The sequence below is a fragment of the Saimiri boliviensis genome, chromosome 2, assembly GCF_048565385.1.
Source record: "Saimiri boliviensis isolate mSaiBol1 chromosome 2, mSaiBol1.pri, whole genome shotgun sequence".
NCBI classification, from domain to species: domain Eukaryota; kingdom Metazoa; phylum Chordata; class Mammalia; order Primates; family Cebidae; genus Saimiri; species Saimiri boliviensis.
Genome location: NC_133450.1, coordinates 38,618,890 through 38,637,869, shown reverse-complemented (window position 1 = coordinate 38,637,869; position 18,980 = coordinate 38,618,890). Strand labels below are relative to the sequence as shown.

The following is an 18,980-nucleotide window of genomic DNA, read 5'->3' as shown; positions in this document are numbered from 1 at the left end:
GGCTAATGGAGCTGTGAGAAGAGGGCCACTATCTGCAGACCCCAGAATGGTAGATCCACTGACAGCTTGCACCGTGCACCTGGAAAAGCCAAAGACACTCAATGCCAGCCTGTGAAAGCAGCCAGGAAGGGAGCTGTTACCTTGCAAAGCCAAAGGGGTGAAGTTACCCAAGACCATGGGACCCACCTCTTGCATCACTGTGACCTCTATGTGAGACATCAAGTCAGGAGATCATTACAGAGCTTAAGATTTGACTGCACCGCTGGATTTTGGACTTGCATGGGGTCTGTAGCTTTTTTTTTTTTGGCAATTTCTCTCATTTGGAATGGCTGTATTTAGCCACTGCCTGTACCCCCATTGTATCTAGGAAGCAACTAACTTGCTTTTAATTTTACAGGCTCATAGGCAGAAAGGACTTGCCTTATCCCAGATGAGACTCTGCACTGTGGACTTTTAAGTTAATGCTGAAATGAGTTAAGACTTTGAGGGACTTGGCCGGGCACAGTAGCTCATGCCTATAATCCCAGCACTTTGGGAGGCCGAGGCGGGTGGATCACGAGGTCAAGAGATCAAGACCATCCTGGTCAACATGGTGAAACCCCATCTCTACTAAAAATACAAAAATTAGCTGGGCATGGTGGCACAGCCGGTAGTCCCAGCTACTTGGGAGGCTGAGGTAGGAGAATTGCTTGAACCCAGGAGGCGGAGGTTGCAGTGAGCCGAAATCACGCCATTGCACTCCAGCCTGGGTAACAAGAGCGAAACTCCGTCTCAAAAACAAAACAAAACAAAACAAAACAAAAAGACTCTGAGGGACTGTCAGGAAGGCACTATTGGTTTTGAAACGTGAGATTTGGGAGGGGCTGGGGTGGAATAATATGGTTTGGCTGTGTCTCCACCCAAATCTTACCTTGAATTGTAACTCCCACAATTTCCATGTGTCATGGAAGGAACTTGGTAGGAGGAAATTGAATCATGGGGGCAGGTCTTCCCCATGCTGTTCTTGTTATAGTGAATAAGTCTTGCAAGATCTGAATGGTTTTAAAAACGGGAGTTTCTCTGCACAAGCTCTCTTTGCCTGCTGCCAACCATGTAAGACAAGACTTGCTCCTTCTTGCCTTCTGCTATGATTGTGAGGCTTCCTTCCAGCCATGAGGAACTGTAAGTCTATTAAACCTCCTTCTTTCGTAAATTGCTCAGTCCCAGGTATGTCTTTATCGGCAGCGTGAAAACAGACTAATACAAAGGTATACAGTAACTGGAAGTTTAATGTTGGGAAGGAGGAGAAAAAGCAGGTGGGCAAGCTGAGTACCTTATTTACAGAACATGGAATACCAGTCCTTAACTAAATGGGCAATGAAAAGCCCTTGGAGGTGTTCAGCAGCACACAAATAATTTATAAGAAATTAAATCCATTTACAATTGCTGAGGCTAGAGCCTAAGGGAGACTTGGGCAACTACGGGCAACAATTTAAGATGCAAAAACTTTAAAAAGATAATTGTCCAAGTTGGAGTATGGCCAGCTAATAACCTTAATGAGTAATGAGGACAAGTGGATAGGGCTGTGGTTTACGTTTCATTTAAAAGACAATCCCTCCAGCAGCCCAAATATGCAATAGACAGGCTACTGAATGAATTGTCAGCCTTAAAAGCATCAACAGGAATGAGCCATCTCCCAAAATAATGTGGCCAGTTAGATAAGGGATTCCTCCCATCAGTTAAATATTCACTATATTCCCTACTATGTGCAGGCACTGAGGGAAGAAATATAACCAAAAGGAGACATTTTCCCTCCCTTCATCGTACTTATTTATAGTGTAGTGCTAGCAGACAGTCATTGAATAATCATGCAAATATATGTAAAACCACATATATTAAGTGTAATATATATATGTGTGTACATAAAAGTGTAAGTTCTATGAGAGCCTTTATCCTTAAGAATCATGTTCCCTGCCATAAGGGAACTATTAATATTTGGTTTCAACGTCTACCTGTTAAGAAAACCAGACTTTAATGGAAATGAAACTGAGATTAACTCAATGTAAAGCTCTTATTTGATGCTCAGCATGTTATCTCATTATTGTTAATTGTTAGATATAATCCTCTTTCCCAACAAGAGAACACGACCCTCAACGGTAGACACCATCCATTACATCTTTTAACCTCTACAGCACTCACAAGGTCTCACTTATAGTTAAGCACATAATATTGACTGTTGCTGTTTTCTTTAAGGGCTGAGTAAGTCTGTTGTTTCCTCTGGCTTGCTCTCTTCACCACAATTTACTGAGAGTTTACTATGTGCCAGAATCTGTGATAGGAACTGACAGAGGCAGTGCCCTCAAATTCTCACCTCAAAATCAAAAAATTTTGTTTTCCTTTATTTTCATTTGAAGTTATATTCTCTCTCTTCAACACAGCTCTCCCCATAAGGGACAAATGAGAGCTCGACTGCCTGAGAGAGCAATGAGTTTGATAAACAGGCACTGAGGGAGAGACTTAAAAGATGAGAAATTACTATAAACCACTGTAGAGCTACAAATGGCAATGTTGAAAATAACCTTCTACTGCTAAAGTCATCCATGATAAAGAGACAGTGTGAATGGTTCTAATCATTCTGGCTCAGGTATTGGGGCTAACTTATGAAATGGAGGACAGAATTATACCCCCATGTAAAGGCAAAATGATGGGCTGGCTGTCAGGTCTTGCCCCCCAACATAAACACAGTGAGCTTAGTGCCAGTGAACAGTACCCAAGCAAGGACACTTAACTGTTATTTTCTATTAAAGAAAAGCAATATCTCGGGGAAAGAAAAAAATAGGGCCACAGTTGATCTTGCCATCACTCCATTACTCTGGTTGGCTGGCTGATGGTTCTAATTCCATCCTATTGTTCCCAGTGGGCTCCATGTACAGCTGAGAAACTGCAAGGAACACAAGACTCAAACAACAGAGATCAAGGGTTTACCTGCCAACCTGGGACGTATGGCAAAACCCAAATGAACCACCAACTGTAACGGTCTCTTTTCTTGGGCTCAGAGCAACTATGTGAACTCATTTACAGACTTTAAATGATCCTTAATACCCTGCATTTCAGTGTTACCTACATATGCCAACTTAGAGGGGAGTATTTTTGTAGTAGCCCTGGTTTGACACACTGCCAAGATTAATAGGCCTATCCAGGGGAAGCTCCTAGGACAATGACAAAATACGAGTATTTAAGCAAGATTTATTTAAAATATCCTTAAATTGTTTACCCATGTGGTACAGGAAAAAGATGGAATTTGCAACTGGCAATCCTGAGTTCTAGCCCCTGTCCTGCTAAGATGAGACAGTGATCTTGAGCCTGTGAATAACAATGACAGGAGCAACAGCAGTAATAACTGTCCAATAACTACCATACCTTATACAACTGCTGTGTGGATTTAATTTTACATTGCAATACAATGTCAATTATTACTGATTTTTTTCCCTCGAGCAAGAGGTAGTAAATCTTTTCTTTTTTTTTGAGACAGGGTCTCATGCTCTTGCCCAGGCTGGAGTGGTGCCATCATGGCTCACTGCAGCCTGGAACTCCCAGACTCAAGAGATCCTCCCACCACAGCCTCCCAAGTAGCTGGGACTACAAGTTAGCACCACCATGCATGACTAATTTTTGTATTTTCTGTGGAGATGTGGTTTGGCCATGTGACCCAGGTTGGTCTCGAACTCCTGGGCTCAAGCAATCCACCTGCCTCAGTCTCCCAAAGTGCTGGTATTACAGGAATCAGCCATCATGCCTGATGAACCATTTTTTAAAATGTTTATTTTAGAGCAGAAATACAGAAAACAAAGGGTAAACAGAGTTTGGGTCCCATTTTTAAAGCTTGCTTTCTTTCTTTTTTACACAAGTATCCCCTATTCTTGGTTAGGATCCAATTCAATGAATATATTGCTTTTTCTTTAAAAAAAAACCAAAGGTTTAGGACATAATATGACACATAATCCAAATGCTAAGGGAGAAGTCAGCTGGAACACAGAGATGCTTAAGTCAAAGGAGACTGGAACATAGATCCAAATCAAAGCCTTTCCCTTTAAGAATCGAAGTTCCCCAAAATTCACATAGTAAAAGAATTATCTCATGATTATTTACATAATGTCACAACCTTAATGATCACAATCTAAGAATGAGCCAATTTCCTTTGGTCCAAATACCACATTAAAAACAAAAAACAAACAAACAAAAAAAAACACCATGTTTAGTGAGAACTCGTAAGTCTCAGAGACCCAAGTATTGTTAGACTCACGGCACCTGTGAAACAGTGCTGGCAGCTCGCTTTTTAAAGAGGAAGGGGTAGAGACCTTATAGACCTTTCCTTTGTTCACTCTCAGTAGGACATATTTGGATTACAACACGGGATAGGAAGATTCTGAAATTAGAATGGTACCTAGTAAATTCTCAAACTGGGGCTTTGTTGATTGGCTCTATAGAATCTGGTTCCCCCAGACCACTCCTGTCTCCCTAGTCCTGCTACTTTTCCGTGGGGATCTCCTGCCACCACCTCTTCATTCATTCCCCTCCAGCCATTCTGGCCTCCTTGTTTTCCTTGCTGGGCCCAGGAATGCTTACAGGTTCCTATCTCAGTGCTACCATACTTGCTTTCCCTCTGCCTGGAATACTAATTACCAAACAGATGCAATGTTCTTGGCTTCACTTTGTTCAAAGCTTTGCTAAAATGCCACCTTGCCTGCAACACTTTTTGTCTGCCATAATTAAAATTGCAACTTTTTTTTTTTTTTTTTTTTTTTTGGACACAGAGTTTCGCTCTTGTTACCCAGGCTGGAGTGCAATGGTGCGATCTCGGCTCACCGCAACCTCCGTCTCCTGGGTTCAAGCAATTCTCCTGCCTCAGCCTCCCGAGTAGCTGGGACTACAGGCACGTGCCACCATGCCCAGCTAATTTTTGTATTTTTAGTAGAGACGGGGTTTCACCATGCTGACCAGGATGGTCTTGATCTCTTGACCTCGTGATCCACCCGCCTCAGCCTCCCAAAGTGCTGGGATTACAGGCTTGAGCCACCGCGCCCGGCCGAAAATTGCAACTCTTCCCTGTTTTTCTCCACATTATTTACCTGACATAATACGTTTACACACACTTACACACACATACACACACACACACAGACACACACATACACATACACACAGAGATATATACATTTTTAGACAGAGTTTTGCTCTTGTTACTCAGGCTGGAGTGCAATGGTATGATCTCAGCTCACTGCAACCTCTGCCTCCTGGAGTAGCTGAGATTACAAGCATGCGCGAGCACGCCCGGCTAATTTTTTGTATTTTTAGTAGAGACCGGGTTTCTCCATGTTGGTCAGGCTGGTCTCAAACTCCTGACCTCAGGTGATTCCCCCACCTCAGCCTCCCAAAGTGCTGGGGTTATAGGTGTGAGCCACCACACCTGGCCATAAATTTTTTATTTTTAATTCTTTTTTTTTTTTTTTGAGACGGAGTTTCGCTCTTGTTACCCAGGCTGGAGTGCAATGGCGCGATCTCGGCTCACCGCAACCTCCTCCTCCTGGGTTCAAGCAATTCTCCTGCCTCAGCCTCCTGACTAGCTGGGATTACAGGCAAGCGCCACCATGCCCAGCTACTTTTTTGTGTTTTTAGTAGAGACGGGGTTTCACCATGTTGACCAGGATGGTCTCGATCTCTCGACCTCGTGATCCACCCGCCTCGGCCTCCCAAAGTGCTGGGATTACAGGCTTGAGCCACCTATTTTTAATTCTTACTTTATTTTTTTTTTCAATCATTTCCTCATCAGAGCAAGAGCTCCTGTTATTGTCTGTTTTGTTTACTGCTGTGTTCCCAGTATCTAGAATAGTGCCTGGCATGTAGTAGACCCTCAGTAAATATGTGTTGAAAGGCATGAATAAGTAAATAATGAGTAAGCCACAACAAATGACAAACTATTTCACTTGTAAGACTACCAAATTCAAACATTCAACTTCCTTGAAGAAAGGAGAAAACAGGATTTAGAATAATGTAATTATAAGGGACTTAAGGAAAAAAGTTACGGAAATGTAAAATAGGCTAGATAAGGAAAAGGCATAGTTGTGATCCTATGACCCATCTCTCCCAATGTATTCAAACTTAAGAATGCCTAAGAATCATCTGACTGCTTGTTATATATACAGATTCCCAGGCTTCCCTCCAGAAAGGCTGATTCAGTAGTGAATCTACTGTGGGAGGTCTGCAACTCACCCCTTGAGAAACACTGCCCAGTGCCACTCCTGGTTGGATGTGAGACTTAGAAGAAGGTAGCTCTTGTCCATATAGTTTACCAAAGCAATTTTAGTTGATACTATGGTACAGGAATAAGCACCAACTGTCAACAGGTCAAACAGGCATAAGAGATAATCTTTTGCATGTGTTTACTTTGACTAAGGGGGTGAGTCTCTGTCTCTAGTCATAAAGATTTCTGTGCTACTTAGTGTTGTACCCAGGAAGGTTGTTATTCCAGGTAAGTGCCTTGGTTTAAGGTCATTAAATCAAGTCCACACTAAGTAGGCTTAACCCACAGCAAACTCTGGTTTTGCAATACCAAGTACGCACATGGCCTGTCTTGTTCTTTATAAAGGTCAGACCTTCTCCATGTTTCCACCACATGGAAAGCCACACCTTAGATAAAGTATAAAGCATATGACTTATCACAGTGACGATATAAAAAATGAAAGCACTAAGGCTCCAAATTTGATCTTGGATAACCAAACAAATCCAGGACCCCCACCAGAGAACTAAATCAAAGTGCATCCAAAAGCAGACTGTTCTTAACAGAATAGTTGCTTCTTTAAAAAACACTGGATCACTAAAGCAAAAACAGGTCCTCTTCCCAGCTTGCCAGTTATTCCACTGAATTGCTGCAGACAACTACACTCTCTGTGCAGATGTTTTCTCCAAATTCCAGGGAGTGACCCTAACCCATAGGCTTTTACTCAAAGCTTCTAATTTTGTTTTTCAAATGTAGAAACAGCTGGTGCCTAGCCCTCCAGGGAAAATGCTAGTTTCCAGAAGGGAGGGGGGAAGAGTGGTTATTTTTTTCTATTTCACATGAACATGTCTATTCACTCGAGTCTTTTGTCCCACAGCTTAAAATGCTCTTTTTAAGCCCTGGAAATAACAATTACTGGGGCCAGAAAATCAACGGTGCCCAGGCTGCTTTTCACATACATTACATACCTTCCTGGATGCTACTTACTATAAATGCTCATTTATAGTAAGTATTAACTCTGAACCACAGGAAAGAAATTCTCATGGAGGTCTAGGGTATTAGTGACCTCTGGAATCTTTACTGTTATCCCGAATGAACACTGAGCCACCCTTTATACTATAGTGTATAATTTCTTGAATTTATTACAAATAATACAAATTTTGAAAGATGACTCCTACCAATATCTTACAAATAGCTCCATTACATCTGGCATATTTTGTTGAGGATAAACTGGAGTAGGTAAGGCATGTGGCGATCCTCCAAAAACAGTCAAAAAATAGGGGAACCACGCTACTGAATATCTCTGACTACATTTCCTTCCCAGTAGATGAGTGCTCTGCTAAGCTCCACAGCAAGCTCCAAGCTAATAGTGGCCAGCCACTCAGCTTTCTCAAGAAACTCACCTTCTCTCCTTGGAGTGATGGGACTGAGTCCCGCAAACTGTGAAAGCTGTCTTTGATGTGGTCCCTACGTTTTCGTTCCAGTGCATTATGATGAGCCCGTTTGTCAGCCTAGAAGAATGGGAAAAAGAACACATTAGGAATATCACTCCTTTTGCTTGGTACGAGGTGGGTGGGGTACAGCCTGGAGGTACACGCTGTCAGCACTGTCCCTGGCGAGTGGACTGGGAAGGATTTCTCGAGGGCAGTTAGGAGTCTCCAGAATTAGGCTCTGCTAAAGGGGGAGAAAGGGGTGAGCAAGGCTTGCGACAGGAACATCCAAAGTAGCTCGATGCATCCAGCTCATGCATAAGTAAAATAAAAGTTATTCAGGGGGACAAAGTGTGACTCTCCTGTAACATCAGTGGTCCCCGCGCCCACTTGCTTATATGACAGAACAGCCACCAGTCTGTGGTTAGGAAGTGACTAGGGAAAGCTCCAGTGGGCCCCTTCTTAAGATGTGATCACCCCCACTGTAAGAGATTTGCCAGATGGGTGTCCAGGGGAAGGAAGAGTTAAGTCATTGGTGCTTCCTTCATGTGAAACCATCACCATGAGTCCCGAGCACACTAAAAGGCACTAATTTAAGACCTTCTCACCAAATCATACAATAGAAACTAAAAACTCTGTAAAACCTAGAGGCATGAATCTGCTATCATTATGACAGAGCTGATAGAGATGACAACTGCATTCTGAGTTCCTGTTTTTTTTTAAGTAGATCCAAGGTGCTATCCTGCCAAGGATAGGACCCCCCCCACCCCCACACACACACGCAGGCAGTGCCAGACAGGCAGTTTTTAGAGGGCACACCTTCTGACACCCACAAGCTCAGAATAAATCCCTCAGGCACCTGTGGCAGGTCAGGCTAATTTGTTGGGATCTAAATATCCAAGTCAAAGTCTTAGTTTGCTTGGAATCACAAAGAACAGTAAGCTGGAGACGGACCACAACTGCCAACATGAAATCAGGAATGGCAAAATGCTCTGGCTTCAAGCAGAAGAGATATGCTGGAGAGCATAGTAAGAGCACTTCAGTAGATCCCATCAGAGCGGTATCCCCTTCAAATGGAACATAAGCAACCCGAAGCAAGAAGAACTTCATCGCACCTACACTCTGGGAATTATGGAAATTATACTCTGAACATTCACCTTGAACAAACAAGACTCCACTGAGCAAACCTAAAGAGTAAGTCTCTATATGAGAAGTTCACGTAGTTTAACTCTACCCAAAGGGCCAGAAATTTAAAAAATGGAGCAAGAGTAAATAACTTTGCTTAGCACAAGAATAATGCTGCCTCATATGAATCCTTGTACTAGACAAAGATGTACAGACAAAAATCTACCATCAAGAGTTGTGAGAATGAAAGGATTTGAAATTCTCCTATTATTTAATCCTGAAAGTCCTAGTCATTACAGAGGAAGAGGAGGCTGGGAGCTCCTGAGGTCATCTGAGTTACTTCCTGGTCTCTTAAGCATAATACCTCACCTACAGCTCTGTTGAACTGGACATGTGGTTCCCATGACAACCATGGTTCTCCGTCGCAGATTTCTCTTTTTGGGGCATATGCCTGGAGCACTTCTAAAGCTGTCCTAATCTTGTTAAGTCTGGATTCACTGTAAAAGGAATGTTTACTGAGGTATAGTGACATATGGAATATTATGGAGAAACTGAGAGGACAGTCAAGCTTGGAACACCAGGTAACCTGAGGCTAGAGGTAAGTACTCTGTATCATACAACTTTACAGCAAAATTGTAGATGCCTTCTAACAGTAGTGTGAAATAGCTCGACAGATTTAAACATATTTAAGTATCTAGTCCTTTTGAACTTACTGTTGTTCCCTCTGATCATTTACATAAAGATAAGTTGGGCTGGGACTATACCTAAGGAGCTTTAAGGCCAAGAGACAGTATTTGGCATGTGTCTGCCACTCCTGTTTGCTATATACTACCTAAGATGGTTTATTTACATGCAAATTAATCACCCATCTTTGATCTCCAGATCAGCCCAAGATACTCCTGTCTAAATCACCCTGATTCTTGGCCCTCCTCCCAGCTAAGAGCTGTGCACCAGAATTACCCATAATCCCTCTTGTTGATACAAATAAAATTCTAATTGTCTGTTTTCTTTCTGGGAGAGCCCTGCAAATCTCAAGTAGCTGGAATAAAGTTGCACTTGGTTTCACATGGACCTGCACTAGAGGGGTGGAGCTAAGCATAATCTAACACTAAAATCATCCCCACAGTGCACTACCCACCTCCCATTCACTGAACTCTGAAAGGACTCAAATGGACAAGTCTCTCGGTTAGAGGACTGTAAGTGAACTTGGCTGTAGACCATGAGCAGAAATCTTGGCTTCTTATCTGAGGAGCCAGCCAAGTTTGAGAAGTTGGCTCAACAAGGAAAGGCAGCAGTCCACTGCCTGGTAGAAAGCCTGGGCTGGGGACTGTTGTTCTCAAAGTAGTGGATGGAATTTCTGTAGTGGTTCCAGGCCCAATTTAACTAGTAGAAGAGTGGAATCTTAGACCAATCCCTGCTGCCATGTCCATCCCTGAGCTACTACTGGAGTCAATTTTAAACCTCTCAGAGACAATGGCAAGGATATACTTTCTCTTCCCCAAGCCCAGTATAAAAGAACAAGTTAAAAACATGCACAACTGACAAGCCTAATTCCAGGCAAATCTGAATTAAATGATATCACTAGTGTTTTGAAAGAGCACATAAAAAAAACGAAAAACCTTTACACAATGCTGAGAATGCTCTTTGGAAAACATTTCCGAATCACAGATCCACCCAGCCAGATAACACTGCCTGCACCTCATCCCCACCCCGACTGGAGGGCTGGTTTGCAGGTTTTATCACTGCCTTGTTAACTGTCTTCACTTGCTGGCAACCCTTTTTGAGAGGGCCAAGATTTCAGAGTTGAAGAAAAACTGGGTGAAGTTTCCCAGTGTAAGGCATCTAATATCCTCCCACAAATGCAAAACTGGTTTTAAAAAATGGGGACAAACAATTGTCTTGAACAAAAAAAAACTCTACTCAGATGAGCCTGTACTGAGAATGATGTTTAATAATAAAAATGAATGGTACAGAAAGCCCCCTTGTGGAATTAATTAGGCCCCATTCAAGGAGACAACCCAGGTATTCCTGGACTATACAGCAGGCTCCCCTACACATCCTATGTGAACACTGGCTAGACGCTGCCCACTCTTCAAGTATACTGATTTGTACAAATGGACTTCTGCCAGAAAACCCTTTCTCCAGGGCATCCCTAACAGAAACACGAAGGACCACCACAGTGGTCCACAGATGCTCAACAAAACTCCCGCACCAAATCACTTCCAGCTTTGACATCTCTGCCAAGGTTTTTATTCAGCCTCTCTGTTATATTTCTACCCAACTTTCCACACTGGTAGCCAGAATAAAAATCTTCACCTACAATTTGTCCACCTTTGACACTACCAAGCACATGTATCTTAAGTGTTGTTAGACGTTGAAGGCAAACATTATTTTGTTAGCATAGAAGTCGTTACACTGGCAAGAAGTCATCTAAGCTAAGGAGGTCTATTCAAAACTGAGGGAAATCTCTTAAAACTATTTCCTTCCAACTTACTGCACAGAGACTGCATCTTTGTTCAAGGCATCACATCAGTCAGTAAACTTATTTCCTCCAAGTTCTAGGCAAATGGCACGGGGAAATAAATGGCTCATTATTCCTGGATGCATAAGGTTCTCCAGAACAATGCTACGTCTTGCAGGCTACCTGACAGCTAACCCCACCTATAAGGGGAATCATCTCAATTCTAATATAGAAAATTCTCAGCATATAGAGAATTAGTTGCCCTCTGAATATTTACTATCTTTACAAATGTGAAGGTTGTATTTTAGAGGGAAGCTAGTGTGGCTCATGATTCCTATCAAGCTATTCTCTATTAGAGACTAAGGACACGAGAATGAACAGGCCCCAAATTCTCATCAGATAAGATCTATTTCTTACTTCTGATAGATAAGGATCAGATAGGATAAAGTTCAATTTCTAAGCAACTTAAAATATTCATTTTAGTCAACCCAAAAATTACAAAATAATGGACAGCCAGAATGGGATAAACTCACCAAGCTCCCTAACAGAAAGACATCAATATTAATTTTCCAATACCTGTCCTGCTTGTAGCTGATTACCTGGTATATATTTCCAACATTATCTAATGTATGTATTTATTTTCGAAACTTTTTTCATTTGGTGCCTAAAAGAACTGTGGAATGCTGTTATCCACACAGGGCCTCATACTACAGCCATTTCAGAGAAGGATGCCTTGGTCAGGAAATTTTAATTAAAAACCAAGTTGAATTATTTAACCAACTATTTCACCATTACTGGCATCTTGAAAAAATTCTTTTAGCCATAAGAACAAGTTTTACTCTAACACAGGCACGTTTAGGAACTAACTTTGGCATTTCTGTTATCACTGTCAACACTCTAAGCAGAGAAAAAGTACATGCATCGTGCAGCACTTTTGCCATGCAACTGACTGCAGGTAAAACAGACAGAAGTTTCCTGAGTGAATTCCAATCTCAGAGGAGACCAAGCTCGTTCTCTCCTGAATTCCTAAAGAAGCAAAGAGCTCTACGAAGTTAAACATATTTCATACCAGAAAGGTCCAGAAGTGAAATTGCACAGATCTGTTTTCAAACCCCTAATAGGTACACTGCAAGTGCAACTCATTCAGATGCCATGAAGGAAAGCGGAGATTGGAAAAAAAAAACTTGCATTTCCTGACCAACACACTAACCCATACATTTCTTGTATACTTTCACTCTTTCCTAAAGAAGTTTCCCAAACAGAAATAAAGCAAAAGGAAGTCCTTGCATATAATAAACCTGTCTCAGAAATTTATCTTTAAAAAACAACTATTTCCCTCCAAAATATAATAAAAATAAGATAACATCAGTGGGATTCTGCGATGTGTTGAATTTAGTAATAAGAATATTCTTTGGGATTACTTCCTTTAACAAAGCTTACTGGTCATTGGAGAAGCTGTTTTCCGTTTGTACTGAAGCAACATAAAAAAATACTTGCCAAATCAGTTTCACTTTCTGTTAGAGTTAGCCTAACTTCCTAACTCTGTTGTTCTCAATACCTTACATTTCTCATGCTGTAAGGCCTTGATATCGTAGCGACATTAGAAAACACACATGAATGTTTTTACAATAGGATCCACAGAATCTTTTTCAAATAACTTTTTTCAACTCTGTAGTCCTAAATACCTAAGCATTTGGTTGTTCACAGTCCACATCTTTTTTTAAACCTTTTTTCTAAGGCAAAACTTAAGAATGGCTTTCTCCCAAATTAAAAAAATATATATTTATTATCTATATTAAATCTTGAGAAGTAAGCAGATGCATTCACAGAGGGGGAAAAAATGGAATCCTTTTTACCCTACACATTCACAATAGTTGTTTGATATACTATAAAATTTGTCTAACACATCTGCTTTTTCTCTCCACGCTGTTATAATTATACTGTGTGGAATAATACTTAGAAATCTCAATAAATAGATGTGCTAAATTAAAAACAAAGTGTCAAACCAACTTCCCTTGCCTATCCCCAAAATCAAAAGGAAAAATTCTAGGCACTTTAATAGCAAACTAAAAATATCTAGACAATGAGATTAGCATTCCAGGAAAGCAGAAACACAGCAATAGTTTAAGAAACAAACGTACATCAACACTCATGTGGACAAATATTTTGAAAAGCAGAAGCTTTCAAAAACTGTGAACCAAATGTCACAAAAAAAAAAAAAAAAAAAAAAGAACCCCCTTTTCTCTTACTGGGAAGTCAATATAATTTCAATTCAAAGGATAATTCTGCAAAGGAAGCCTAAACGATCCTTACCCTCCAACCCTGCTTAAGCCCTGGCAGATTACAACTGGAGACTTACAGGGAAAAAAAAAAAAAAAAGTTTTAAACAGACTAGGCCCCAAACATGAAGAATAAAAGTAAATGAATAAAAGGAATTCGATTTTCAAATATATGTATATGAGAATACTTCAAAGACGAATAAAACAAAACAAATTATTTTAATGACTATTATCCAGGGATAATTTTTAAGACTTCTGGAACAACTATATCCCCGGATTTTATGAAAATATCAGCCCTCAATAACTAAGTTTTCTTAACACCTATCTGCTTAGACAACCTGAACAATCTTTGCTTGCTCTAATGAAGAGTAGGTACAACTGAGATGGCTTGCCTTTATCCTGGGGTTATTAAGTTCTTATATCAGAGGTATCAAAGTGACATCCTGCAAATTCTAACAAGCCCCCAAAGAGTTGTTCCACACAACATTTTAAAAATCAGAAAAATAACATATAAAGTTTTGGATTTCTTTCTTTTTCTTTCTTTTTTTTTTTTTTTTTGAAATGGAGTCTTGCTCTGTCTCCCAGGCTAGAGTGCAATGGCTCATTGTCACCTTTGCCTCCTGGGTTCAAGCAACTCTCCTGCCTCAGCCTCCAGAGTACCTGGGAGTACAGGCGCCTGCCACCACGCCTGGCTAATTTTTTCTATTTTTAGTAGAGACAGGGGTTTCACCATGTTCACCAGGATGGTCTTGAACTCCTGACTTCAGGTGATCCTCCCACCTTGACCTCCCAAAGTGCTGGGATTACAGGTGTGAGCCACCATGCCCGGCCATCTTTCTTAAAAAACAGGAAGATCTAGCAATACTGACCCTTCACTCCTATGTAACAAACCACTGGAATTTAGTAGTGGCTGACTTTTTAGAGAAGGCATTGCCCTCCAGTACCCCAAGTCCTCACCTCTTTCCTCTTCTTTATTCTTGACGGCCCCCCATGATCATTATAATTTTTTACCCCTGTTCTACACACTACTTACTGTTCCCAACTGCCAAATTTTAGACACTCTGATACACTTCTCTTCCCCTCTCTGATTCTGATTTATTCTATGTGCATTCTTTTTTTCTCTCTAATCTATTCATGAAACACCCATATTACTGTCTCAGACTCCAAAGACATGAAATTAGTGCTTATCTAAATCCACAGAACCATCTACTGAGAACATTAATATCAAAACCCTAAGAAATTATTGATAAAATTACATGGTCTCATCTGTCACCTTTCAGCAAAGCTGTCTCTGCAGTGCCACTTTTCTTCAACTATTTTTTAGTTTTCTTTATACCTCTTCTTCAAATACAGAGTCACACCATAACAACTATATGTGACACTCTCATGATGCAACATTTGGCTCTTCTACATTTCCAATTTTTGCATTAGAATATCATGTTGTGTTAGATTCTACAGGTCTACAGCAGTCACTTGGTTAAAGGCGATTATTACATGTGGCTTCAGCTTCACACAATTATGCAGATATGGTTTAAAATCTACCTGGTCCTAAGTAAATCTTCTAACCACTTTGCCCTTAAATACTACTACCAATGACTTCAAAATGCTGCATTTCTCATTTCCACTTATATAGTGGCAGCTGAATCCCATATCTGAAAACTACAAAACAAATCAATTCTTTGCATACAGCTCCTCTCACTCACCTAGAGTCACTGAACTTATCACCTGAGCATCTAGAATTATGGGATCTGCAACACTCCCGCCCTCCAGAACTAGGCCCCGCCTCACCTTAATGGTTAACATTAGGGTTTACTACAATATTAAAAGTAATAGAACGATCTCTTTTTCTCTCTGACCCCAAAAAGGAATAGAACTGAACGGAAATAAAAATGAAATGGAGAGTAGGAGACGTACCGCAGATTGAAACCTCGGTTGCTCTTCCTGGAATAAGAGAGAAAAAAAAAATAGAAAATATAGAAGTTATTTTTACACTTAACATTCAATAATAAGAAAGAAAATGCCGGCGGCAGAGGAAGCGGCGGGTGGGGAGTCAGCCCGACACCCCTTCCTCCCTCCCCACCCCTTGCCCCCACCCTTCCACCCTCAGCGGGATCCGGTAGCAAGGTAGAGGGGTCCTGAGCGCCGCCCCTCCTTCCGGGATCCGACCAGGGTCAGAGGGGTCCCGAGCACTGTCTCTTCCCTGCAGACCCAGCTCGGGCATCTAGGCACCCTCAACCCCTCTCCGCCCTTCCTCGCCCCCCAGGATCCGCGGGTCATGGGAGGAGAGAATCGCGATCCGAAGGGGCAGTCCTGAGCGCAGTCCCCTCCCCAGGATCCGGACAATGGGATCCCGGGCGCCCCCCATCTTTGTCCCCCGAATCCTCAGCGGGGGAAGGTGGGAGACGGAGGCCGCAGCACCCTCCCTCGCCGGAGAAGGTGGGGGTCCCAGAGGCCGCGTGTCTTCCCCCCACCTCTAGTCCCAGGAGGCTGCTCCAGCCAGGAGCCGGAGGGGAGCGAACCGGGAACGTGACGGAGACAGTTCTGGCCCCAAGGGGAAGGGGAAGGAGGCGGCGGCGGCCCAGTCCTCTCCCGCCGTCGCCCCGCTGAGAGCCCCGGCCGCTGTCCCCGCCTGACAACCCGCACTGGAAGGAAGAAGCCCCAGGACTCACGTCGCTCTCCACCTCGATGTCATCGTTATCGCTCATTTCCTACGGCCCAGGGAGCGGCCACTGCAGCGGCGGCGGGGAGGGGAAGGGGTGGAGGGGAGGGGGAAGTCACCGACAACAACAAGCCGAGTCCCCCCCACACACACACTCACTCACTCACTCACTCGCTCTCTCACTCACACACACACACAACACGGGCAAGAACCACCTCCTCACTGCAGCACCGGATCAACGGCGGCACGCACGCCCGGTCGGCCCTCGCCACGTGATTGGGCTCGTAGTGCTGGGGCCGCCGAGACTTGTAGTTCTTGTCCCTCTGACGGACGGCCCGGGTAGCTCCAAAAAAACTACAAATCCCGGAAGAAACTACATCCAGGCGACGCCTGCCCGGCTTGTTGACGGAGCCCAGGGCGCCTGCGTATCCCGGGGAGGGTGGGGGCACGGGGAGAGCCGCGGCGCGGCGCCTCCTGGGAGTCGTAGTCTGCAGACCGCGAGTTGTCAGGAGGTTTTCCTCCCGAGGCTGAAGAGGAGGCTGCTGGGAAGACAGGACACGTGGAGGGAGCTGGAGCTCCTGGAGCCGGCCACCGTCTACGCGCTGGGCGTCGGGCCCAGGGGACTGGGTGGAAGCTCTGGGGGAGTAGCTGGCTGTCTAAATAACGCTGCCTGTCTTTGGTGTGACCGGTTTTACCTTGTTGTCTTGATGCGGAGTGGTACCGCTTTGCGCCTTGGGGCGTAACCCGCCCAGGAGGGTATCCGGCTGCAGCAGACCAGGGGGCGCGGCTCCGGATACCCGCGCGAACCCTCGGGAGCTGGTGGGGAGGTGTCAGTGGCAGGTGTTTCGTGGAGTTACCGGACAGGCAGGATGGCCGACCTCGCCGGGCAGCCGCGAGAATCCTGTATTCATTTATCCGGGAGTGACCATCCTCGACACTCCGCTACTCACGTGAGCTTCCAGCATTCACAGAACCCGAACCCTCAACCAATGTGGACTTGGAAGTAAAAGCCCCTTCAGAGTTTGTTGTGTAACCCAGGCAGTTTAGGCAGTATCCCAGCTCAGAGTACCATAATTAAGATTGCAAAAAGGATCAATATGGGAAACTTGTGCAGCCCCTTGTCCAGTTAAAATCATATTTACATACTGTGGCGTGAAGTGTAGTCACATCCATTACACCAATATTTATTGAACACCTAACCTGTGCCACAAGGGGATGCCATAACGGATAAGACCAGAGCGATCCCTGCCTTCGTGCAGCTCACAGGTATGCAAGCAAACCTGACTGCCCTGCCGCCATTTTAAGAGTGTGCAACAAGTCCCATGGGAAGAAAAAAAAAAAGACACTTTCCACCCTGACACAGAGTACCCATACTACTCCTTTACATCTGATCTCCAGATGAATGACATCCTGAGCTTTTCCCATGAGTTACTGATTCCCGGATGAAAATCATATTATCCCTGACTTGAATGTGGAAATTTGGAAACATGTCACACATAATTCTTGTGACATACATTCCTCAATGTGAGCATGTCATCCATGCTGAAAAGACAAATGTAAACGTGGTAATTTTTCCTTTGCATTTTTTCCTTTAATATCTGTTGTATTTCTAGGCCGGGCGCGGTGGCTCAAGCCTGTAATCCCAGCACTTTGGGAGGCCGAGGCGGGTGGATCACGAGGTCAAGAGATCGAGACCATCCTGGTCAACATGGTGAAACCCCGTCTATACTAAAGGTGCAAAAAATTAGCTGGGCATGGTGGTGCATGCCTGTAATCCCAGCTACTCCGGAGGCTGGGACAGGAGAATTGCCTGAACCCAGGAGGCGGAGGTTGCGGTGAGCCGAGATCGCGCCATTGCACTCCAGCCTGGGTGACAAGAGCGAAACTCCGTCTCAAAAAAAAAAAAAAAAAATCTGTTGTATTTCTTATTTAATGATCCAGTCCTACTGAAGTCAGCACATCTTTGCAAGTGAACTTACCTTTTCTACGTGCTTTTGTCTCATAGTGTTCCTTTCCTGCTGAGTTGGGGAGACAGACATAAGCAGACCATTATGTGATAAGGGCTGATGACAAACGGCCACTCTTGAGTGAGTTAATTAACTGGATACTAGAAGTTAAAGCTAATTGATTATTACAACAAACCGTTGTTGGGTGCCTGCTATGTACAGCGCATTCTAGGACAATCCCGGCTCCAAGTTAAAATCACCCTAGGGGCTTTAAAAAAATTCCCATTCCCAGGCCACACCCCAAACCAGTTAAGCCAGAACCTCTGGAGGTGAGATCCAGACTGAAGGATTTTTTTTTTTTCCCCAGGGGACTAAGTCTTGCTCTGTCGCCCATGCTGGAGTGCAGTGGCTCCATCTCAGCTCAGTGCAACCTCTGCCTCCTGGGTTCAAGCGATTCTCCTGCCTCAGTCTCCCGAGTAGCTGGGATTACAGGTGCTTGCCATTACACCTGGCTAATTTTTGTATTTTTAGTAGAGATGGGGTTTCACCATGCTAGGCTGGTCTTGAACGTCTGACCTCAGGTAATCCACCCACCTCGGCCTCCCAAAGTGCTGGGATTACAGGTGTGAGCCACTGCACCCGGCCAGATTGAAGGATTTTTCAAAGCTCTTCTGGTAATTCCAATGTGCACCCAAGACCGGGAATCACAGCTATAGACAATGCCAGAATAAATAAGATAGTCTCCCACTGAATTGTATGCTTTTAAAGAGTGAATTTTATGATATGTCAATAATTATATTTCAATAAAACTGTTATAAAAGAAA

The 18,980-nt window shown here is 43.4% G+C and overlaps 1 protein-coding gene across 9 annotated transcripts in view; it reads right to left on the bottom strand.

The window, feature by feature from the left end:
- MAX (MYC associated factor X) overlaps positions 1–16,578 on the bottom strand; it is a 29,393-nt gene extending 12,815 nt beyond the window's left edge. The window contains exons 1-3 of one of the 9 annotated variants that reach the window (XM_010335159.3): positions 16,221–16,578; positions 15,466–15,492; positions 7,660–7,767 (exon numbers count right to left, since the gene is read on the bottom strand). In XM_010335159.3, coding sequence (XP_010333461.1) covers positions 7,660–7,767; positions 15,466–15,492; positions 16,221–16,256 — 171 coding nt within the window. In that variant the 5' untranslated portion in view covers positions 16,257–16,578. The remainder of the gene's footprint in view (positions 1–7,659; positions 7,768–15,465; positions 15,493–16,220) is intronic. The other 8 variants (XM_074393124.1, XM_074393122.1, XM_074393120.1 and 5 more) reach the window with 8 other exon arrangements.
- Between the last annotated feature and the right edge of the window lie 2,402 nt (positions 16,579–18,980).